The sequence below is a fragment of the Thermobia domestica genome, chromosome 2 (genome assembly GCF_964235325.1).
Source record: "Thermobia domestica chromosome 2, izTheDome1.hap1.1, whole genome shotgun sequence".
NCBI classification, from domain to species: Eukaryota; Metazoa; Arthropoda; class Insecta; order Zygentoma; family Lepismatidae; genus Thermobia; species Thermobia domestica.
Genome location: NC_137455.1, coordinates 164,149,510 through 164,175,386, shown reverse-complemented (window position 1 = coordinate 164,175,386; position 25,877 = coordinate 164,149,510). Strand labels below are relative to the sequence as shown.

The 25,877-nt window shown below is 33.7% G+C and overlaps 1 protein-coding gene across 1 annotated transcript in view; it reads left to right on the top strand.

Moving 5' to 3' along the window:
- Positions 1-25,877, top strand: part of LOC145677017 (thrombospondin type-1 domain-containing protein 4-like) — a 926,207-nt gene that overhangs the window by 370,744 nt on the left and 529,586 nt on the right. Inside the window, exon 3 of the mRNA XM_081747728.1 lies at positions 20,051-20,199. Coding sequence (XP_081603854.1) covers positions 20,051-20,199 — 149 coding nt within the window. The remainder of the gene's footprint in view (positions 1-20,050; positions 20,200-25,877) is intronic.

The following is a 25,877-nucleotide window of genomic DNA, read 5'->3' as shown; positions in this document are numbered from 1 at the left end:
AAAAACATTGAAATTCCTATGTTATTAGAGACAATTTCTATGTACCAAATCTATGGTTTGCCTTTAACATCGTTTAAAAAGGAAGATTCAGTAACTTTATATATATATATATATATATATATATATATATATATATATATATATATATATATATAAGTGACATTTATCATCAATTCTCTTCAGAGAGGTTAAGAGATTTTGTTGAACTTCGTACATTTTTTTTTTTTTTTTTTTTTTTTTTTACTTATGTTTGAAAAATAGGGTACTTGGAGATTGATGTTAGTGCTGTGTGGATGGGAAGGATTAAGAGATTGGACTAAATAAAACATTCCACATGTACAAGAAAAGAAAGAAAAGTATAATAATCCTATTTCCTTAAGAACTTGAAAGGAGAGGCAGAAAAGATGTGTTTGTGCATTTATGTGCTACTTGTCTTCATCTGCAGGGGGCACGGTGGCTTAGTGGTAGAATGCTTATCTCTGGTGCGTGGGGTCCATCGTTCGATCCCCGGCCAAGTAAGTTTGTGGTGGACAATATCGTATCCGTGGGTTTTCTCCGGCTACTATCGTTTCCTTCCAGTGTTTCATTCTACCAGTTCTTCCATCATGATTCACTTACCTTAACCGTCCGTTTCCTTTAACCTAACACGCATAATTGTGGGAGTTAAACTGAAAGATTTCACTTCACTTTATCTTCATCTGCATTTGGCTTTCATCCTCCTCTTTCATAAACGAGCTACTTCTTAACCTTTCTACGTCCGCCAGGGATTTGAACGAAATCGTAGACTCTCACGTTGTGCGCCGTGGTGACCCCTTAATTACCACAGATCATTGTTGATACATCATTGGAAAGCTTATAGAATACAGATTCCAACGAAGTAACATTTGTGCAATTCCCACCATATTCGTAGAAGAAGAAGAAACAAAAAATGTAATTTACCTAAAAAAACTGTCTAAAAAAATTGGCCAACTTCGCCCCTCTCCTTCCTTATATAAGCAACAAATACATATACAGGGTACCATGTTGTGGACTACTCACATACCGTTTTTTAAGAGAGTATCCCCAAGGGGATAATGGCCCCTAAAAAATCCTGATGCAAAAAAAAAAAAAAAAAAAAAAAACCTCGAACTTCACCTTATCCGTCGTGGTACCAACCACGTGCATAAAATGCATATCGGAGGAAAGCTTCATTCTTCAGGAATACATTGATACCAAAATTACCTTCCTAGCTTAATTAGGGGCTGAGTTATTGAGGTTTAAGGTCTCGATGCAGTGTCAACGGGTGTTTAAGGATTAATACTCTTCTTTACACTTCATTTTACTAACTCTTTACACTTTTCTAAAGGGAACATGGTAGCTCAGTAGTAGAATGTTTATCTATAGTGTCTAGATCATAGGTCATAGGAGTTTGTAGTAGACAACAACGTGTCCATGAGTTTTCTCGGGTTTCTTCCCTTTCCTCCAATATACTCATTCCACTAGTTCTTTCATAATCATTCAATCTCATTAACCGTCACCTTTAGCCTACAGGGCATTGCCGCGGGACATAAGACAAAGATTTCGATTTTTAAAATTTAACCTAACTGACCCTAGGGAAACCCTATTTTTCACTATTTATCCATCAAGATTCAGAAAAATAGGGTACTGTGTACTTGTAACAAGTAAAATAAATATTATTTTTCTCTCTCTCTCTCTCTCTCTCTGTGTGTGTGTGTGTGTGTGTGTTTATAGGCTTAGTTTGGTAATTGGTAATAGATTCAGTAAGTGGTAATTCTAGTTGTGAATAAAATCCAATATTATTCATATCTTGATGGGTATTGTTGAGATTATTTGTTTAAAGTTGAAAATGGATTTCATGTAAACAGTATTCATCCAATTCTTATATAACATTGACATTATGAGGTTATTTCAACATTCTTCACATTTCACACTTTACCCTTAACAATACGATGATTTACTCAGAAAATATTTGTTCGTTTATTGACATCGTTAATTAGCTGTTTGTTGTTAATATTAGCATTAGACAAAGCGCAGTGATAATTGAATAGATAAACAGAACCTAATGTCTCCATTTGAATTGGTTTCAATGTATGAACTTGGCCATGTGGAGGAAATTTCTGACTGTTATGCAAATGAAGAGAGTGAACGTTAACTAGTCATATTATATTGAAGCGTTCGTTGTCTGCATAAGCAACATTGTAATCGTTATAATACAGTGTATGGTCGTTAATAGGAAGTGCGAGGGTGGACTTCTAAAATGGCTCCCCAGGGGGGAGCGTCTACTACTGCTGCTGTTGCTTTGATTGATAGATCGTTACGTGAAGGCTGTTTCTTCAGCTGCCGGCGACTGCATTTGATCAACGCAGCCATCGTAGGAGGGTGAGTGAAGGCTTCATGTGTGAGAGAGCGTAAGGATTAGGGGAGAGGGAGAAGGGGGCGTAGGATGAGCACGTGCCTTCTCCAGTTGCGGTTCATTTATTTTTTTGGATTTGCGTTTTCCTCACATTCCCCCCACTTCCCCTGTTGTAGAGAAGAGACCACAGCCATCATCTCACCATATATAAAGAATGTTGGAATATCCCCTCCAACGTTTTGAAGGATAGAAACGAATAGATTTTTCAACGATTCAGTACGAAGTGGAAGGTGGGAGCGGAAGAGGTTTATATCCTCATTCGTCAGATTCCATTTCATTCCCTGAAAAGATTTCTTTTTCTTTCCTTCTCTGTCTTTCATTCTCTTATAGTATTCTCCTTTTCTCTTATCCTATCCATCCTCAGCGTTAGTTGTCCCACTTGTCATCAACCTGATGTAATGCGTCGGAAGGAGTAAAAGAGGATATGGAAATGTATCAACTTGACAAATATTTGTTTTCCTATCAGACAGATTGTCCAAAAAATTTACAAACGTTTCAAACTAGTAGAAACTTTCGTTACAACAAGAAGTTAACTTATTTACTTTGGCTGTCATTTGACGCAGACACAAGTTTAACTGATAACAACTTGTCTGTAACTGCGAAACAGCATCCCTGCACTAATCTGCGATGAGAAATACATATGGAAATATTAGTCGTTCTTGCGACTTTTGGGTTTTGAACCCAGATCCGAATTTGCATTTAGGTTGAAACTTAAGTGAGACTCTTCCTATACTTAATATATAGTTTTCCAAGCTGCAAATATTAGAAACGGGATTGGGTGAACGACAGCATCTTCAGCTGTCGTTAGTGTCCAGGAATGAGATCCTGGATTCTAGTGTTTTTAGTCAGTTCCACCGGGATGTATGGCCACGTTTAATATATTTTCAGCACCAAGGTTTATGAGTCGGTATTGCTGCTTATAGCGAAATACGAATCACTACTCTGGTTTTTATTCGAGTCAAGAGTTCTTGCCGGGGACGAACTAGGGAGCCACTTGAACTATCGTATAGAAAGCATACTTGTTAATTTTGGCCACGAAAGGGTAGTTCAATGTTGTCAGATGTTGCTGATACAAGAAATGTGTACAAAAGAGAAAATGCGTTTTTTTTTTTTTTTAATTCATAGTTTACCATTGAATATAAAAGTACCGCCAACCTTTCTCTCTCTTTTTTTAAAACATGATTTTAATCTTGAACGTTCGTAATCTATATCTATATACATATCTCTATCTATATATGGAGCTATTAGAAATAGTGATGAGCAAATGCAAGACCAAGGTGATCTTGGTCTTGGTCTTGCAGTGCAGTCCTTGATCTTGATCTTGTTTGCAAGAGTCTTTCAAGTCTTGCATTAAGAAATCTTATGCTTTTCATAGATAAATTTTCTCTGGAAATAAGAGATAAATTCTACAATGCACCAATAGTAACGGAAATACAATGTATGTTTCTAAATACAATATATTGATGATGATAATGTACGACATAGGCGATGATTTTTTTTTTTAATGAATGCCCACGCTTCACTACTTATAAGATAAATCACAATGTTTCGTAATCTTTATATATATATATATATATATATATATATATATATATATATATATATATATATATATATTTTAACAGATCCAATACTCGACTCGTTCTCAAACTGGAGAGGCTGTTCCTGAGACGCATGAAAGAAAATCAAGACGGCACAGATTACTGAAATAACAGATTTTTTTTTTTTCAACTTCGATTAACTAATCTTTGTATTGAACAAACTCCCAATTAAATATTGAGATTTTGTTTTACTGATTCTACTATGTACTCTATGGGGCAGAAACATGGACATTACGCTAAAGCGATGAAAAAATTTAAGGCTTTCGAAACGTGGGCATGGAGAAAAAAAGAAGAGAATTAACTTGTTTGAACGGACAACGAATGAGAAGGTGTTAGAAATAGTAGCAGTAGGAGAGAAAAAAGAATTTTGGATATAATTAAGAGGAGGAGGAGGAACTGGTTTGGACATTGGCTGAGGATAAACTGTATTATGAGGGACATGTTAGAGGGTATGGTAGAGGGAAAGAGAGGAAGATGCGAAGGAAACTGTAGTTGAACGGAGGTATTAAAACAGAAAATTGCTGCGTTAAGACGAAGAGACTAGCCGAGGACCACACTACATCGAAGTTTCTCAGTTGGAGCAACTGACCTGCCAATAATGACAGAATAGCTAAGATGTTGATGATGATGATATGTTTAGCAATATTGGCCAAAACAGAGAGAAAAAATTAAAACAATATTGATTATAATCAAACCAGGTTTAAAGAAATCTGCAATATTTTGAGTTTGCAGCTGTTTTAATTGAAATAATTCCTGTGCTTCGTTCCTATGCACTGATAAAAGATGTTTTTTTTTTTTTTTCAGTCCTGAAGTGATTCTGTTTTTCATTTTTATTGCCCCTTTATTCTTCGATTTGTTGCATAGTTTGAATAAACCATAGGGATGCTCCCCACTGCCCGCAGCAACTACGAAGTACGCATGAAATTTACTTTTTGCGCTCGCCACTTGCGGTTTTTATTTTGCAAATTCCTTCTTACTGGACGTTTGTGGCGTTTCGTCAACAGACTATCTGAGGCAAAGCAACTGAAGGGTGAAAAACAAATCCCTCTTTTGCTATATTTATCTCAGGACAAGCCGATAAACTTTACCAGCTCGAAGGTCAAGGGTTTGAGTTTATTCCAGATAACACACACGTAGACTAGTGTATAATTTCCCGATAAGTAATCCTCATTGTTTAAAAACGCAGGAATGCATCGTAATCCAGCACCAATAACACATTTCTTTGTGTGCAACATGCTTTGATTAGAATGGCACTTGTGTGGCTTGAAATCAGGTAATAACTAAACAAAACGAGAACAACCGATTCAGAAAACGACATACTGTAACTGTATCCTACAGGGACAGATTGACTCACACGGATTGCATAAACTACTGGGAACACATTCACTCCAGCTGTATTTTCACTGAAGCCAAGCAATTCAAGTGATAGATGTAATGATTCTCTCCCTTTTTACTTTCTATAAAGAAAATTGGTAATTGTGCAAGACTCTTGGTCTTGGTCTTGGTCTTGCATCGGAATACTTGGTCTTGGTCTTGCATGCAAGACTCTTGCAAAAACTGCAGAACCAAGACTCTTGCGCTCATCACTAATTAGAAAAATAAAATCGACGTTGTCTTCTCATTACTAATTGCTGAACCATTTGAAATGAGTTTTTTTTCATTGTTAGTTAATGAAATCTTTGAGTTTTACGTCCCACGGTTATGCCGGTTAGGCTAAAGGAGACGGTGATAATGAGAGATGAGTGAAATGGTGGAATGAAGAAAGTGGGAGGAAACGGGAGTACCCCGAGAAAACCCACGAGCACGGTGTTTGTCCACCACAAAGTTCACTTGGCGGGGGCTGGGATCGAACCCGGGACCCCTAGCACCAGAGGTGAACGCTCTACCACTGAGCCACCGCGCCCCCTAACATAGTTAATATCTATATCATACTGAGTTCTTATCATTTCACTTTAAATAAAAAAAAATATCCTAAGAGAAGAGAGGGGAGAAGTATTTTACAATTACTTATAGTCTTTTTGGGTGAAGAATAATACCCGTTCAATATTACATAATATTAAAAAGATGCTTGTAGTATTGAATCTCCCCCTAAATCTTGGACTCCCCCCAACTTAAATTTCTGGGTGCGCACCTGATACTACATAGATGTAGTGGCTTGCAGTATTGGACCTTCAAATGTTGGAAGCCTTCCAACGAAAAATTCTGGGTGTGCAATGCGTTATAATATAGGTCTATACGGTATACCGAAAAGCTCTCTACAGAAAACCATACTTTCAATTCGTAAACATTTCTGTTTTAGTGAAGACTTTGAGATAACATAAGTTTTATTGTGTCAGTAGGGGCTTATTTTACGAATTGAATAACCCATATTAAACAGCTATAATTCCTAGTTTGAATATTTTGGTTATCACGATCAGTCACGTTCAAAGCAGTTTTATTTTATTAACGCATTTACTGTATTTGTAAAAAGACAAGAAGAAAACACATTACACACTAGCCAGAAATAAGATTTGGACGATAATCTTTGACAGTATTCATTGATCCACACTGACAACTGACACATTACACTTTACAAATGGAACTAACAATTAGATGTTTATCTGCAAATGTTGAAAAGTAGACATTTTGCGGTTTCTTACTATCTTCAGTTATGTTTGTAGTTTTCTTATAATGAAAAATCATTCTTTGTCATAGTCTTAGCAATAATCGATTACACCATTAGTTACAACATGGAAAAAGTGCCTAGATAGATCGAAATGAGAAAGTGTAAAGGAGAAGTTGCCCATGAGCAAGCAGTTTGAATCATAAATAGAAAATGAGGTAATTTAATTTCAGATGCTACCAATAATAGTTGTAAGCAGAAAAGTGGAAACACAAACAAGTATAGAGTGAAAGAGCCTGATACAGTAAGGAAAGGGTAGTTGAAAGAAGAAAGAAGGGGAAATGACATATAATAAATGTTTTGATATCTTCGTTTGCAATCTTCATGTTTGGGTTTGTTTCCCCTTTAAGTCTTCATCTGAATCCGGATCTGCCCTTGTCAAAGAGTGGACTCAGCAACTTTTCCTCCGTTTGATATATTCACTTACTCCCTCGTGATGGCTCATCGACGCATTGGTATAAACAAACGCAAAGAGAAAAAGAGACTAAGTTGTTCTACGTGGGAGGAAGATATTTGAAGGATGTGCTTCGGTGTGTAGATACTTGAAAGGAGATTACTATCGATAAAGAAATAAAATAATCTAGTCCGCTTCTTGAGTAGATGAAGTTAAATAGTAATCTTATTTCAGTTTTGTTTATTTACTTACTGCAGTATCTTTTAGCAAATTTAGTCTGGTAGCTTTAAGAGTAAGGAAATCGTGATTTTTTTTTTTTTTAATGGCAACTTTATACATACTATATCTTCAGGAGTAGGTCTTACTTTTGTTCTCCCTAAAGTTGCAATTAAATGCCGGTATATTAATCTTAAAACTATAATTTGGTAAATCTCTTTGTATCGTATAATCAGGTATCCCATTAGCTCGTAAGTATAATATAAGGGGTTGATTGGCAGAATGGCAGTGAACATCGTTCGCATGAATAATCTGCGTGGTGTATTGTGTATATACGCACAATAGATTTCTAAGAGCTATGGTGACATAATTGATACTGCCTCTGCCCAACTACCGATCACCTATGTATAGGACCTAATCTTTGGTGGAGGTATGATTTGTTTTCTCGTTCCATTCAAATCAAAATATGAATATCAGGAGTTCACCCAGCCTACGTCAAATTACTTTGGGAAATCTGGAGGTAGAGATGACCGAAGCGTGTTACCTGGCAATACCACTTCTTATATGTGATGATCTCACGGAAGTGTAAAGTTTCTCATTTCTATCGCTCATACAAACTCTCTCGTGGCACGGTAGTTCACTATATGAAGACACAATTGCTCAGTTGTAGCCAGTGTTCGTAGTTTGAGGGAAATTTCCCTAATCTAGAGAAATTTTATAGGTAAATTTAGCAAAAATAGAAAAAAGTAATTTTTCAATAAAACATTAAAAATCCAGGGAAATTCTCTCGCTGACTGATTAAGCAATATAAATGCTTATTTTTTTCCCCATAATCATCAGAAATAACAGATATAATAGCAATAGTTTGTGTATGAGTGTATGTGTTTAAAGTAGCATAATTTATACCCATTGTTGGCTAGATGTACTTGTATTTAAAAAAAAAGTGAAGGAAAAAGTAAAATATAGAAGGAAAAAGCAAATGAATGAAACAATTGTGGTTGGCACTTACTTTACAAAGTATATAGCTAAATGAATCTTATCACATAATTTTTGTCATAGAAATTGGACACTCAACAAAGTAGGGAAAATTTGATAAGAAAAGGGGAATTTTTGTGTCAGCCCAGGGAAATTTTCTTAAGGAAACGTACGAACACTGTAGCCAGTGTGGTGTAGCCGCCGAGGCCAGTGTTTCATCTAGTCATGTCAAGGAGGAAAATCCCCCGAAAACCCCTCAATTAAAAAAAAAAAATAGGTGTAGCATGTAGGTAATGAATATTGTCTTTCCCTCGAAGTTAGATTTCTCCCTGAAATCGATGAAACTGGATAAAATACTGGCTGAGACGTTAGGCTGACAATCGCGAGACGAAGAACTTCGGCAGTTCGAGTTCCTCTGTATTGCATTGGTATTTTCAATTGTCCTCGATGTTTCTGTATTTGTTTCCCTATCGAGTCTAGTAGTCATGAAAAATATAACGAAGGGAAAATAAGAATCTGAGAATTTTTGTTTTTGCTGCGAGAGACCATAGTTTGTTTTGAGTTTGTGATGGACGGCATCACTTTCTCGAGTTCTCCCATTTCCTTGCATACTCGTATTCTATGCCACCGATTGTTTGATAATCATCTATTTATTAATTTTCGGTCCGAGCTCGGGCCAAATGGTCTTTGTAATGAACAATCACCATTTTCTCAGGGTTCTCCTGTTTCCTCTCACTTTCTTCATTCCACCATTATCATTCACCTCTCCGATACACACTATCTTTACACATACACGGAATGATAATGTAGGAGGAAACGGAAGAACCTCGAGAATACCTTTGCTATAGAGATGGTGATGTACATGTTGCTATCATGTGTTAATATTACCTCAATATTTGTCAATGCCGAAGAGTGTTTTGTCATTCGTGATCTGTTCCCCAATCGGATACAACACCACATACCACTGCAATCCCGCCATAACCAATCTTAAACATTAATTCTGCGAATTAGAGAGAAGCTTAAAAATCCAACTCGGACAAACTGACTGAATAACAACACTAAATTAAAGTATGGTATACTCGTATTTTCCTTTCAAAATATAATTTTCAATTAAGTATTGCGCCCATATGACTGTTTCTGAAATTTAAACTTCAGTTTCGATTTCCTTTATTCTCAATACCACCTACTTAGTGCTTGACTTCACCTCCGTATAACATATGAATAGTATTATACAAAAGAAAGAATTTAAAACCCAGATTTTGTATTGAAGTGTGCGTGTGTCACTGTGTGTTCACAGCGCACTAAGAACGCAATAAAGGCAATAATAATAATAATAATAAAAAAGACCTACACTGTAAACAAGTGGACATTCATTCGTTGTGTTTGTAAACTATGTATTGATGACTATGAAAGGAATAAAAAAAATGTTGCTTTCAGCTAAAGAAATCTACAGAAAAAAACAATTATAGAAATGCAAAACATGATCTCCCTTGTATGTAACGTTTTGCTTGTGCACATGTCTAAGGATAATTTGCATTGCAAATGTTCATGACTACAAGGGCCGTTACCATTGTTTCTATTTTTCTTTGTTTTTTTTTTCTTTTTTAGTTGTTGAACTTCCTAGAATTGATGGTCAATATAACGTAAGACTATCCATTCACGAAATTCATCTGTGAACATTTTTAAGAATTGTTGCGGAAAGAACATTATAGTTGTTGAAGTAGGATGACTTACTTCCATGGTTGCTATCTACTATACTTTCTCACCAAACCAAATCAAATATTAACAATGCTGTCGTTTGAAATTCAAAAATTTAATTTAGAAGCTGAGAACATAATACACAAATTGCAATTTGCTAATGTAAAATCTATGTCACAGGCCTCTACTCCTTAAGGATACAGTCAATTCTGATAGTAGTTCACTGGTGCAGCATTCACTTCTGGTACTAGGGATCCCTGGTTCGATGCACATAGATTAAATGAAACTAAAGTGCTTTGAAATTCATTTTTTATTATTTTCCTCACATATCATCAAAGATACGGCAAAAATGATAAAAACAATATTTGTTTCAAATATAATGAGCTATCATTTAAAAAACGTAGTTAAAATTCGACAGTTAGGAGCCGAGATATTGCCAGTTTTATAAATCAACTTGGGTGCCATCTTTGATTCGACGCCATCTTGAAAAGTTTCCGTTCTTAGACAGCCATAATAGTTTCTCGCGGTCCTCAGGTACCAATACAATTGTTGTTTGAAGGAAATCTGGTACCCCAATGGCCCATAGACTATGGTCCCGGTGTGAGAGAATTGAACGTATTAGGGTGGTTCACTTTCCACATGTGTAAGTGAAAGAAAGAGAAAGGATCGAGTCATCTATCTTTATTGGTGCACAATACTTAATGGAACAGATTCGGGGAATCGTATATTCTTGTTTCATATAGTCTCAATGTTGAAAGGGGATGTAAACACACAACAACAGTGATTTGATTTGAGATATCAAGATATGCTGTTTGAAGAAGTAGTGTATTTCTATTATTCAGTATTTCGGGAACTTTATTAAAGGAACTTTTGACCAATTCTTCGTAGATTATTTTACAATTTACACTATCACAAACCCGAATATTTGTAGATTATACACAAAGAAGAGAAGAATCGATTAACCCATTCAAATCTTCATAAAAACAAGATGTATATACGTATGTTGATTTTGGTGTGCAAAGTGATTATAAGGGATCATTTATATTCCATAATCGGTTTCTTAATGTAAAGATTTTCCTTCTACCCTTCAATTAATGTTGGCGCAACAGACAGGCAAAATGAAAGAACATCATTGTTATTCCTCGCACCAACAATATGTATATGTATAGTCTTGTGTAATAAAGACACTTTGGAGCATTTGAAGGAAACAAATTGTGCCTTGAGCAAACAATAATTTAGACTGCGACACTGTTCCATTAAGTATTGTTCACCAATATCGTGGGTGTGAGTAGCCTTGGACGAATTGCTTGTCATAGTCTCTGTTTTTATTTCTTCTCCTCTCCTACGTCTTTTGTGCATTCGTTATGTGAATGCATGCGAAGAGGAATAGTTCTTTCTTTACTTTGTATAACAGTGCATGTTAAAGAGCGGTACTTCAACTGAAGCGGGGCAACATGAATAAATCTCTTTGTAGTCTTATGTTATTTGTTGAACACACATTAGATGCAATTAGGTCTACTAATGACCTTGAGGTTAGATTTGCACACCCTGCTGAATTCCGATGCAGAAATAAAGATAAATAGCTCGATTCCTCGATTCTTTCTCTTTCTTACATTTTATACATATAGACCCTCTCTCTCTCTCTCCTTATCATTCGCATTAAAATATCGATCTTTTTAAATCTGAAATCTAAAGATTAAGAATGATAAATTTCGAAAGAAAATAATTCCGAAGTTCCAGATTTAAATTTTAATTATTTTTTCTATGAACGATATTTTTATATCAAAAGATTCTACATATTTCAAATGAAAAGTTTTCTTGTAGGTCTTTTGACTGAAGAACTACATATGAGCCGTTTAGATGCTAAACCGATTAACTCCATCAAACGAGACTTTGCAGTACTAAGCATTTTAGTAACTTAGATACAATATATTCAAATAAGAGCAGAGCCGTAGCTAGAGATTTCGGCGCCCGGGGCGAAGTAGAATTCGGCGCCCCCTACACTCGCCTTATCAATCATTTTATATATATATATAAAAGAAAAGCAGCTTTTGTTGTTATGCTACGCTGAATTTTTATTAATCTTCTTGGAAAGGCCATTGCAAAAACCAAAAACGATCATTATGTATCCTTTTTCAAATAAAAGCTGTTTTCAAGTCTCTTATTTTGGACTTTTTGTTAAACTTGACAAAATTACCTTTGGTTGTCTACAAATTCACTAGGAGAACAGTTATGGAAAGTTACTACTATTTACAACGTTTCATACTATCGATAAGAAACGAAATTTCAATACATTAAAAACTATGTGTTTCTAAATTGTTCGAAATGGGTGACAGTAATAATTTCCAATAATCATTGTAAACTTTTTAATTTTATTCTGTATGTGACCACATCAATAACATTTTAATTTCGATCTCTTTACGGTAAAGAAATTTTGTGAAATGTAGTGGAAATTCAGAAGGAGTCTTCTGTGTGAATTTCTAAATATTGATCGATGGAGGTGAAGAATATGTTCAAAGTTTGTACTTAAAATCCAAAATATACTTTGGCTACTACATATGTCTGAAATTATAGTAATTAATTTGTTAATGAATGAAAGTTCCGCATTTAAGGTACTTATTATTAATTAACATTTAAAATACTCTAACACGTACATATATAAAGAATGTGTGTACTTATGTTTTGTATGTATGTAGATAAAAACATCACACAACTAGACACGTATGCACAAAATATGCTGGCGATACAAATAATTGATGAAAAAATGACCCCAATAAATTCCTCCAAATTGGAAGCATTCGATATGTCAATGGAATTTAAAAATAAATCATTGGTAGTGATTAGTGTCTGAAAAAGTCGAACTTCTTAGGGATAAGTTTTGTTTACTTCAGCCCCTATTCTACAACTGTTTGAAGTTCGAAAATATTATTGTTCCCCTCGTTTACCTTTATTTTTAACATTCCCGCACAAACAGCAGCTTGAATGTGTCTCTTCACTCTTCTCACTTTCATATCTTCATTCTCATCGTCACACAGTGGGGCCAAAACCAGGCAATTCTTAGCAAAAACTCGAAAAATGAAGTAAAAGATTGACTCGATATAATTTGTTATAATGAAACCTTAATAATGTACACATAAGATAGTGTGCAGAAAAAGACGTGATAGCAGTTTACAATGAACTCATGGGACGTATAAATTTGGTTATCCGCCGAAGCAGGGAAGGCGCTGCTTAGTGACAGAAGAAAGGAAATTGACTTTGAATGCGACTATTCCTACATTGCATGTAGATATTCAGTGGCTGGTAAAAATGGTGACACGTCCGATATGTATATCGACATTCGTTTTGTATATTTAGAATGTTGATGTGATGTGTAGTCAATAATCATATTTGAAATGATGCTAATATCTATCATATCCCTATGATAATCCCCTACTTAATATCATATTTGGAAAATGCTGTGGTACTGAAAGCATATGACTATGGTCAAACGATAGAATGGCGTTTTAGTAGAAAATATGACATAATATGTCTGTGATTTTTTAATATGTCGTAGCGGAAACATTGTTCTTACTGTACGCAAAGAGAAAACCTGCACATATTTGCTTTCTTGAGAAATATAGCGCATGAAAATGTTTGAGGAAAACCGCATTCTGGATGCAATGCTGCTTTTGAATTCAGCTGGAATGAATGTGAGAGCAAGTGTTAGGTTATTAGACGTGTGATCGCACGCAGTGACAAAGTTGAATATAGATCGATTCTGGAATTTTGAACCCAGATCTCGTTGGGGGCTTCGCCCCAGGACCCATCTTGTTTCTAACATCTAGTCATACTTCTCTGGCATTCACTAACAGAACTAAACTCTAGTCAAACGTATTTGATTAATGGTGGCGACATTTTGAAACGCCAATGCTAAACCATCTATGGCCTATAAGGTAGAACCATATTCAAAATGGTGTTGATCAATTCAGTATTGTGTTTTTTGTGATGCGTGCACAGAAGTGATATTGGAATCAACTGTAATGAGCCTCCGCTCGCTCCAACTCAGAGTGTCCCAATCAAACCCTGAAATGAGCTCATGTAATACACGATGCAATATATGAAACAACATGAACAGGTTACTGATGCTTGTAAATCATAATGGGTCTTATGCAGAGTCGTTCTGACGCTTAATTAGTGCCATACTCAAGAGTTCGACTAACGTATGTTTCCTGCAATAGTCAGGCTTTTAGTATGACGCTAATCATACGACAAAACGACTCTGCATAAGGCGGCATATGTTTAATATATCTGATGATATATTCATATCGAGAACTTGTGATGAGATAATTTTTATGTATTGAAGCGTCCTTGCATCTTCATTGTCATAACGAATCCTCCACAACTTCTCTTCAATTTTATTACTCTTCAGTTGTAAAATGAATAAGTACACTTTTATCTTTCATGCGTAAGAATGTAAGCCAATCGTAAATTGCCAAATCAAAGCATATTGCCCATGCGTTTGTTTATGCCAATCACATAATCTGTTATATAATTTAGGCGCGAATATAAGGAATGTTTCCTTTTATGATGTAAAAATCTGTTTCTGATGAAATAATGTCGAAATAACATTATTGTAGCCACTGCACACACCAAAATAATTGGTTTCCTTTCAATTTTCTGCTTCATATTGCGAATTCTTATTTTTGCCAGGAATTCAGTGCTTTGGCCCCACTGTGCGTCGAGATGAATCTGATTAGGTAGAAAAACGTTTTGAACTAAGCAAACTCATCACTGTCAAAACACCGAACACGACTTTGCTCGTTTCTGATTATGAAAATGCTCCTGCGTACACTATAAGTCATTACTCGGCAGCTTGTATACCACATGTCATTAAGAATTCATAATTCATATAATTTCATATCATCTACAATAACTCTTTAAGTAATAAGTAAAAACTTGTTGTGACTTATTTAAACTCTTGGATTGCGAGCGAAGCGAGCAAGAAAATTTTTAAGAAATCTACGTATTTCATTGATAACCGACAGCAATATTGATCGAATAGGGCGCCAATACTTTCTGGGGGCGACTCGTCTTTTACTCATGTCCAACACCACTTTTTCTTTCTCCTTGCTCGTCCGGCGCCCCCTTGGTATCAGCGCCCGGGGCGGGCGCCCCGCTGGCCCCCCCCCCCTTAGCTACGGCTCTGAATAAGAGTGATCAGAACGTTTACGCATTCTAGAGGAAAATTGTTAAACTATGAAGTTAATCGATTTTTGCCTCTGAAAAGAACGTATCTTTTCCAAGTTAAAAATGTGTGGAACTAAAAAACAACTGGATTTAAATGGATTTAATCGGTTTGGCTTCTAAATGCCTCATATACTGTAGCCGTACCCAAACTATCAGTTAACTCAGTATGGTGTGCTTATTCCGTAGAAAATACAAAACTCGATTTCGCGGCCGTTCAAAAATTGTGTGGCCCCTAATCCAAAAACTAATTATTGACCAAGATTGCAATCTTTTGAGTCATTTTTGGATCATTTTCCTAAAATTCTTGTTTAGGATTTCGTCTTCTTTTACAAAATATTCTGTTGTTAAAATACAAAGATACTCTGCGTGTAACGTGCTATGGTTAGTCCTTGAAGATCATTTGCAGTTATACACTGTAGACATCCACTGATTTGTGTATAAGGTTTTGGGAATTCTTTCAGGTTTGTCATATATCACTTAACAAGACACAAAGGAAAATTTTAATACAAATACATAGGCACAGCAAACTTTAGGAAGTCTTGAGCCCCCTCGGCACTTCCAACACCGGCGCCCATGACTGTAGGCATTCAAGTTCAATCCTAAGTCATGAGTATGAATTTATATGGCTATTTCCATTTCTCCATATTTTACCTCTCACTACTTGTTTTATAATCACATTTCTACTCTGTTTTACCCATCACTTGTACCTTATTAGTGAACAGGATTTGTCGAGAGCAAAGCAAAAATGTTGTTTCATTCTATTTTATTTCTAATATTTTTTTAATACTTCCTAACGTCAATCGGAGAGAGAAACGTATGATGATCGTGAAGAAGAAGTCAAATACAAGATTTCAACGAATTTGCACAGTTCGTGATCCTTATTTATCGAAAAAGTTTTTTTTCGATATTTATCCGTTCATCCTGATATGCACTTACCTAGAGGCCATACTTGTCTGGACCAAATTTTACGTAAACTTAAGATTTTTATTAGGTTCTCCAGGAGGGTTTTTAAAATGTTCTTCCTACATCCAAAAATAAGGTATGTTTTTTACTGAAGGGTATAAATAAAAAATACTATTTTCTTAAAAATGACTTTAACAATTTTGTGTATTTTTCAGAAATTAATATGAAAAATAACTTTATAATATAATATACGTTGTTTCTCTGAGAAAATCCAGAAAGGGTACTGGTAACGCGTAAATTCGTTACGAACAATTTTTCTCAAAAATGATTAAAGCAATTTTGTTCACATTTCATAAAAAAATCTTCCATTTAAGCCAACTTGCATTCAACCAGATGCATAAAAGCGAATAATAATAAAGTTCTATAACTTTGTCTTAACTTTAACGCAACAAATGAAAGAAACGAAAGTAACCTAATATTCAAAGATATGAATGAAAATTTCCTTTAGTAATATAATTTATACATATAAGTAATGTAAATAATAAAAATCAAAGTAATACAAGTAGACCTAATTGCATCTAATGTGTGTTCAACAAATAACATAGACTACAAAGAGATTTATTCATGTTGCCCCGCTTTAGTTGAAGTACCGCTCTTTCAACTATTTCATTCATAGCCATATAAATTCATAAAAACTTCATAAGCAAATAGTTTACTCTTGGAGGTGATTTTTTTTCGGACGATTTTCTCAGAAACGACTCAGACGATTTTGATTATTAAGAACCTACAATATGGTGTAAATCATTTTCGATTAATTTCAAAAGATAATCAAACTAAATTCTTCAATTGATTTTGTTCTTATTTTGTAAATGAATTTGGTATTCCATTAACGTTTCTAGAATACGACATAAATAATTTTGAATGAAAAAAAGTCCACAAGGGGTAATTTGCTCTTAGGGGAGGGTTTCCTTCGATACATAGTCTTCCGGAAATGCCTATTACAATTTTGTTCATATTTCGAAAATAAATGGTTCCGTAATAACTAAAGCATGATATGATACAACTTAAGAAGGTTTAGTTGCGATAACCCGTACCTTTTATTATCTTGCTAGTTTTAGTCTAAATGAACATATTCATTTATTTCTTGAAGTTTAAAGGAATCTTTCGTTCACTCTATTGACGTTTAAATAATCATTCTTTTGAAAATTCAACTAAGACATTCACTTACATTTTCATGTTAGTTCAATTCTTTGATTTTGATTTGGTTTGATTTGAGTAGCAAGACTATATGAAACGTGGACCTACAGCTTAACGAAGAATCTGAACTACATGAGCCGAGAATCGAACTCGGGTCTCGTATGGCAAAGGTGCGTACGCTAACCGTTTAGCCACGAAGGAGCTCTTAAATCAATTCAATAAATATGCTCCCATACTACAGTTTGTCTTGATGGAAGTTTTCTTTCTAACCTTGTAGAATTTTATTTTAAGAGAGATACAATAACTCATATTATAAATCATTATATATAAGCTAAATATATATTTAATCCTCCTGTATGTTTGTACTTCCTAATGTTTTCTGTCTGAGTTTTTATCAAATGGTCTTTGAGTTCTACCACAACGCTAGAATTTAAACGAAATTTTATTAACTCTTTCATTCCCTTGAAGATTAAAGGAAATTATTCATTTGATTCTATTAAGTTTAAATGAATTTATTCATTTCTCTATACTTTCTATTTGAAGTTTTAGCAACTTTATTCATTCGTTCCTTTGACATTTAAATTAAAATGCTTATTTATTCTTTGTAGAGTAAAGAAATTTGAAATTTGAAAATATTTTGATTTATTAATGTAGATATTAACTTAAATTTTTAATTAATTTCTTTGAAATTTAAACTAATTATTTATTCATACCTTTCAAGATTTAACTAAATTATTCATTTACATAATCCTTCAATGTATAAAAGATTTTATTCATTTATTCTTTCGAAGTTTAAACGAAATTATTTATTCATTTCTTTAAAATTTAGATGAACTTTCTCATTCATTCCTCTGAAGATTAAAGAAGCTTATTAATGTATTCTTCCAAAATTTGAAAGAATATTAATTTATCAATTTAGATATTAATTTAAATTATTTATTTATTTGACACTTAAACGAATTTTTCATTAATTCCATTGAAGGTTAAACTAAATTATCAATCACTTATTTGAAATTTACATGAACTTTATTCATTCATTTTTATTCATATATTTTTGTTTATTTCTTTGAGTATTCATTTATTACTTTGAAGTTTAAACTATCTTGTATTACTTTGATTTTTATTATTTACATTACTTATATGTATAAATTATATTACTAAAGGAAATTTTCATTCATATCTTTGAATATTAGGTTACTTTCGTTTCTTTCATTTGTTGCGTTAAAGTTAAGACAAAGTTATAAACTTTATTATTATTCGCTTTTATGCATCTGGTTTCATTTATTTCACTATTAATAAGATCAATGTTGTCTAAGCATGATTATATGTAGCTTATAAATTTAACTAGTTTTTAACAGAAAAATATATAAACGTTTAATGAGGTTTTTTGTAGTAGTTTTGAGTTGCATAATATTCCGCTCTTTAATAGTGTTTTACGTTTGGTTTGGTTTAGTTTAACGTTCCACAATTATGCCTGCTAGGTTAAAGGAGACGTAGTGGTTCACGAGTATTCTACATTAGCATAAATAATGAGTGTGTGTTGTATTTGTGTTCTTGTATTACATAATGGTTAGAAGCATATTTTTTGGCCCGTGTTTATTTCCCGCTGCTAGTTCAGAATATTTTATATTGATCTAGCATTATGGAACAAGGATGCAATTATTTGAATTAAGAAGTTGCGAACACTTGTTTAGAGAGACAGAACAGCAGCGATGGGAGTCAATATAGTAATCACGCACCATTCAACTAAACGTCCCATGGTTAACTAATCTTTCGTCAAGAACCTTTAATCCTGAAATGAAAGGGAGTAACAGAGTAGAATAGGTTGAATTTAATTGGAGATTTTCTATGATCTTTAACTTCCTCTCACATCAGCAATCTTTCATCTATCATCAGCAATCTTTCGATTGGCTTTCTACTCTTCCCTATCTTGAGTCAGATTTTTCATTTCCGTACACTAATTCTTCCTTCAATTTATTTTATTTTGTCTATATAGTTCAATCGCGACCTCTTCTGGGTAGTTTTTCTTTTGGCATTTTTTCCATAGTTAATGTCGTGATTCCTCCATGTTTCAAACTGTTTTCAATCATAATCCAATCGTAATGTATCCATATAGGCTATCTTCTATTCCAAATATACTTAAGTATACTCTTTTATATATATATATATATACTATTTCTATTCATTTTATATTCTATTCCCCCATCTAATTTTCATTTTGAAAGCTTTTGTTCTCCGCTTGCCCTCTTCTCATAGTCCACGCGTCATATTCATACAACACCACACTCTATACAATATGCTTTTAACAGTCTTTTTTTCAGTTTTATGTCAATGTTTCCGGAGCATTATTTCTCATCGGATGCCTTCTTCGTGTGAGCTGTTCTGGACTTTGCATCTTGTTTGTACTTATTATCACTTGCTTCTTTTCTTGCTAATTTTGTAACTTTTATTTTGCTCTTTGTTGATCTTTATCTGAATTTGTTGCTAAGTATCTGTTGCATTCTATAAATATATAAAAACATCCATACAGAAGCTGATATCGAAACGAGATTTGGAGACCTTTAAGTTATGGTTACTACAGTTGAACAATAATTTTCTTGGTCCTTAGATGAATATTTGATCCAATAAGTTGAAACTATTTTCTTCCACTATCGTCTTATGACATAACAACTTTGTTGACATCTTTATTCCTATTAACCTTTGTTAAAGACGAAGCATGTGCGCGAAATTTATATAATAATAATCATATGTTTGATCTTTTACAGGTTCATCAAATGTTTAGGCAGCGATTAGCCAATAGAAGATCGGTCGGTTGGGGGATGTGGGCAGATTGGTCTCATTGGTCCCCGTGTTCCAGATCGTGTGGAGGAGGAGTTTCAACGCAAATGAGGGAATGTAAAAGGATACCAGAACCGTAAGTATCGTACCTATACATATTCTACAAATATTGCAATTGTTGTATTTCCATTCGTTGTACTCTTTCAATTCTAAGAGTTAATGGTTCATTTTCATTTAAATGCTTGCACTCGAACTGTAATTACTGTAATAGTGCAAGTTGTACTTCTGGCGAACCACAATTGACCAGGCTTTCGTACGATATAAGAAACATATCAATTCTCCGTACTAAGAGGATGAAGGAGACGGATATTACAGGTAAAAATACCCATTTATAGTATTCATAAAAACAGATAAATATGTAAGAGTAAAGTAGAGATACAAGTGATAATTTTAATGACTGGTTGATCATCGATACTGTCGCTTAAAGAATTCACTGCTTTAAAAAAATCAATGAGGCACATTTTGAATATATCAATACTTGGATCACTCACACAACATTTGTTGTAGAGGTTACACATGATCGAAATAGGCGAATTTTTCATTATATTGGTTTCTAATGTTCTGCAGTGAAATTAGCCACCTTTTGGACGTCCTCTGACGTTGAGAATTTTAAATTTTAGAAATTCAAGCAATTGCGACACTTCGATTTAGTTGATTAAAATTTTGTATAGAAGGCAGAGTAACCGAACTTATCTTTTGTCGAGGGGTAAAATGTTCAGTTGTTTAAGTATGTATTAGGCTACAGCATAATCTCAAATATGTTAACACAGTGTCTACGTTTTTAGGAGCAGAAGAGTTAAACAAATAAAAAAGTGAGATCGTTATTTTCTTATCTACCTGATACTTACTAGGCATTGACTCTTTCCAAAACAAAAGAATTGTGTGTTCCATTATTTTATGATAAAATACAATTATTATGAAATATGAATATAAGGGTTGTTATTGTATGAGGTCCGTTTACCCGCCAATTGCACTATATTTAAGACTCATTCTTGGTTCAGAGCTTACGTTAATAATAGATCCTCTTCTTCATAAGTTGCATAAAGAAGTGAAATGCAAGAAAACGTCGTAATTTATTTTATATTTGTTTAGTCACTGCTTATCCAAATGGAGTAGTCCAAGTCAACATGTAAAATTAAAGGATTAACACTCCACTCTGTTTGTCAGCCACATGAGGGTTATTGAATTGATTAACTGGATTTTGTAATCGTTTTGTGTGCCGAGTCTATATGAGACGGACTCTGCCAATACTTGAGCCTCGTATCAACTAGGTAAAATGAGATTCATAAAACTAGACCCGTATCAATACTTGAGCTTTTCCATATGATTCAAGTATCCAACCCAATGCCGTGGACACAGGAAGCACATACCACAGCCTCTTGTCCAAAGCTATTTAGGTTAAAGTAGTCGCACATTTTTTTTATTACTATATAAGCACTATTTGCACAAGAGGAATTGTTGAACACATTTTGGATATGAGATTTGCACAGTTTTTGCATAAATTGCTTTTTTTTGACCCAGTTCAGATAGAGTTTAAAATAGATGTGTAACAGCGTAAAAATGGCTTTGATGTAACCACAAAACCAAAGATATTCTTAGATTTAATAATTACGTCATTAAGTTTTTATTGGCAGAAGCTCGTAAGAGTGCATAACAACAACTCTGTGCAATTTGCATTCTTTAACTGTCGGAAGTCAAGTGGACAATTACACGAGATGATCTTGTTAACGTGTTTAACAGTAAAATTACGCATGTTAATGAAGGCAGTGACCGCTGTGGGCGGTCTCTTTGAACTTTATGTACAATGACAACGCAATTTCAATGATGTCTTTTAAGTCTCCGGTCAGTTTGCGTACTATGTATATCATTCGTTCTTATTATTTTTCCTACTGTATACTCTCTTGGTCATCCCTACGTTTTAAATATATTTCTACACTCCAGATCCTTAATTTTTCGTTTCAATCTCAAAATATCCTTTCCCACAACTCCGTAATTCTTCGTTTAAATCTCAAGATATTCCTTCACACCAGCTCCCGAATTTTCCGTTTAAATCTTAAAGTACCTCCCATTCCAGCTCTTATTTTTCGTCTAAATCTCAGGATATCCCTTCACCACAGCTTCCAAATTTCCCATTTAAATCTCAAGATATCCAGTCATCCCTGCTCCCTAACTTTCCGTTTAAATCTCAACGTATTCCTTGAGTTCCCCCGTAGCTAATCGGTTAGCGTAAGCGCGTTTTACGTGGGAGACACTGGTTCGATTCCCGGCATGCGACAGAAGCTCATGTGGTTCAGAAACCACATTTAGTTGTAGGTTCACGTGTTATATAGCCCTAGTGCTAAAAGGGACGTTAAACTGAAAATCAAATCAAGTCAAGACATCCCTTCAACTCAATTCCTTAATTTTTCCGTTTAAATCTCAACATATAGCCTGCCTTCACCCCAGCTCATTACTTTTCTGTTTAAATGTTAAGATGTTTTCTCATCTTTCTAATTTCTGTTTAAATCTCAAGATATCTCTACACTGGAGCTCAGTAATTTTCCGTTTCAATCTTAAGGTATTCCTTCACTACAGCTTCATAATTTTCCGTTTAAATCTCAAGATATTCATTCTCCCCAGTTCTCTAAATTTCCGTTTAAACCTTAAGATATCCCCTCATCGCATCTTCCTACTTTTACGTTTCAATCTCAAGATGTACCTTTTGAGGTTTAATTTCAAAATATTCCAAGTCAATCTCAATACCATTATTCCCAGCTCGCTAATTTTCCGTTTAAATTAGAAGATATTCTTTCATCCCAGCTTCCTCATTTTCCGATTAAATCTCAAGATATATCTTCACCTCAGCTTCTTAATTTTCTGTTTAAATCTAAAGATATTCCTTCAGTTCAGCTTCTTAATTTTTCGTTTAAATACCAATATGACCTTTTACATCAGCTTTCTAATTTTCTATTTAAATCCCTAGACATTCCTTCACACCAGCTTCCTAATTCTCAACTCTTACATTTTGAACCACATGGAAAGATACTGGCCATCCTACATACTACTCTGTTTAATTAGTGATCCTGATCTACCTGCTACTTAAATGGGCGGAACCATTTGTTTGATAATAAGTAACTCGCACAGAACTGCAGATGTAAATACGAAAGCAATTATTTGAAAATAAATAGTAATTAATTTATCATCGATAGTGGATATTTTAAAGTTTCTATCTATCTATATTTTCTGATTGTATTCCATTTTTTCTAAAAAACAAACAAAAAAAAGTTGATAGCATGCCGTCCTTTCTAGTGTTTAGAAAATGAAAAGATCAAATCCGAATACCACATAGAAGTCAGGTGTGTAATGCGAATAAGTTCCATAAGCAATATTTCCAGAACATTCTTTATTCGAAAATGACATAAATTACAATACTTTTTTTTCTTCTGAAATATTGGTAGTTAAAAAATATATATATATATTTGACCAAACAGCAGTTTATAAGAAATAAGTTATATATATACCAAGTTTTAAAACAAATAAATCATATATATATATATATATATATATATATATATATATATATATATATATATATATATATATATATAATATACTGTATATACACTGTCTTCTTAAGTTGTAATTTATGATGTATCACCTCTTAAATCAAATTTGAAATTGTGTTCCTTTCGGTTTCTTTTTTTCGACTTTATTTATGATATTTCACATGTAGCTAAGTAATGATAAAGTTTTGGACAGAAAATTTAAGGAATTCTCAAGTTTAAAGTAGTTGTCTAGTTGAGATTATATATATATATCAGTTACATGAAAATTTTATAATGAGTCTTATTTTTAACATTAATCAGCTCCAAGGTCAAAATATAAAATACATGTTTCATTTACTCTAATAACTGAGATGTTCTTATATGCCCCGACATTTTCTTCAATTATTCACTGACACTTATTACTATTGTTAATGAATTTTATTTCATATAAATATAAATTGAGTTTGTAGTGGACAACATTACGTTCGTGAGGCTTTTTTTTTTCTCGTTTCCATTCCCTGTATTCTCTTCCACCAATTTTTTCATTATCATGTAGGTTCACTAATCATCCGTCTTCTTTAGCCTAAAGTTCATAAGCGTGGGACATGAAACTAGAAACTTCATTTGACTTCATTTCCTAATACGAGATCATGTAAACATAATGTGTGTGTTTTATAGCTATTGTAAAGCGTAACGAAATATCTTAATTTTTTATAAGGTGTTACTTGTCACTGTATTGTTCTTTCATAAAAGAAGATGAACAAAAACAGGTTTGTAATGATTTGTACTTCCAAAAATGTTAGGAAAAAATATTTTTTGACGTGTTTATTATTATTATTATTATTATTATTATTATTATTATTATTATTATTATTATTATTATTATTATTATTATTATTATTATTATTAATGATAATATCGAGAAGTTTTCCTCAGTTGAAAGCATAATTCCTAATCTGGGTGTAAAGGTACTGGATGATTGCACCGTATATGATAAACGAGATTATGAGAAATAGCCTAGTTCTGAAATAGGAACCTGGAATCACATACATCAAACCAGTCATGAAAGACCAACAATTAAAGAGTTAAAGAATAATGAAAATAGTAGCAGAGAATAAGTGTTCTAGAGCTGTTATTTGTAATTGGTCGATGTATGACGTAAGAGCACTGCTTTTCATCTGAGAAAAGCAGAGAGAAACACAATGAGAAGAGGAGGGGAAATGATGAAATAGAAGAGTAAGTGCTAGCAGTGTACGTACAGTTATGGATCCATGAGTAATATGCCTGCAATAACCATCGACTAAGCTAGAGATATTCTTGTTTGCCCGTCATCACTGTCAGGTTACCTGTATCTCTTCCCCTCTCCGTATAGTTCGCATAGAAAGAAAGCAGAAAGGCTGTGGTATCACAAAGTATTAAGTTGGAAACACTTGGACTAGAGTATACACAGAGTAATTGCTCGGCTAAGGACAGTATGTTGAAAATAATGAGTATTGTTTATAATATCAGTTTGATAAGCATTGACATGTTATGCACTAAAAATTATATTCTATGTATTTTCATTATTTTGAATACCTCTGTACATAATCAATTAAGTAAGAATGCGTTGTGAAGACTTTCTAGGATTTTGTTAGAAAAATAGACATTTTTACGTGAAAGACAAGATTTAACTTGTATATATACAAATATATATATATATATATATATATATATATATATATATATATATATATATATATATATATATATATATATATATACATTCTCTCTCTGTTTAAGTTAGGTCTCTGAGGGGGCAGTGGCATTCTGTCACGAGGAATGTATTAAGCCAAACATACGTTTATATTTTTGCTTCTGTTACCTTTCTTTAAAGACTGTTTTGGCTATTTCACCGCGAGTAATTAAAAAAAAAAAAGTCTTCCAAAGCGTGCGGTTCACTGTATTAACTATGGAAATGTTGACCTTAATGATATCTTTGCCTTTCTCCCTTTTCTACTTGTTAAACGTTTCTGTTGGTTATTTTCTTTCCTTCTTCACTTTATATGTAGTATACACATATGCGTCTCGGGTCTTCCGCAGTTCATCTTGTTCTCTCCTCTCCTCCCGTTATAACCAGCTTCCTAGTCAGAAGCACTTGTGATTTTCATCTGCAAAAAGTCACGATTCATTATCAACAACGGCATCGCAGACCAATGACGTCATCCGTCTAACTTCTTCGTAGTGCTATACG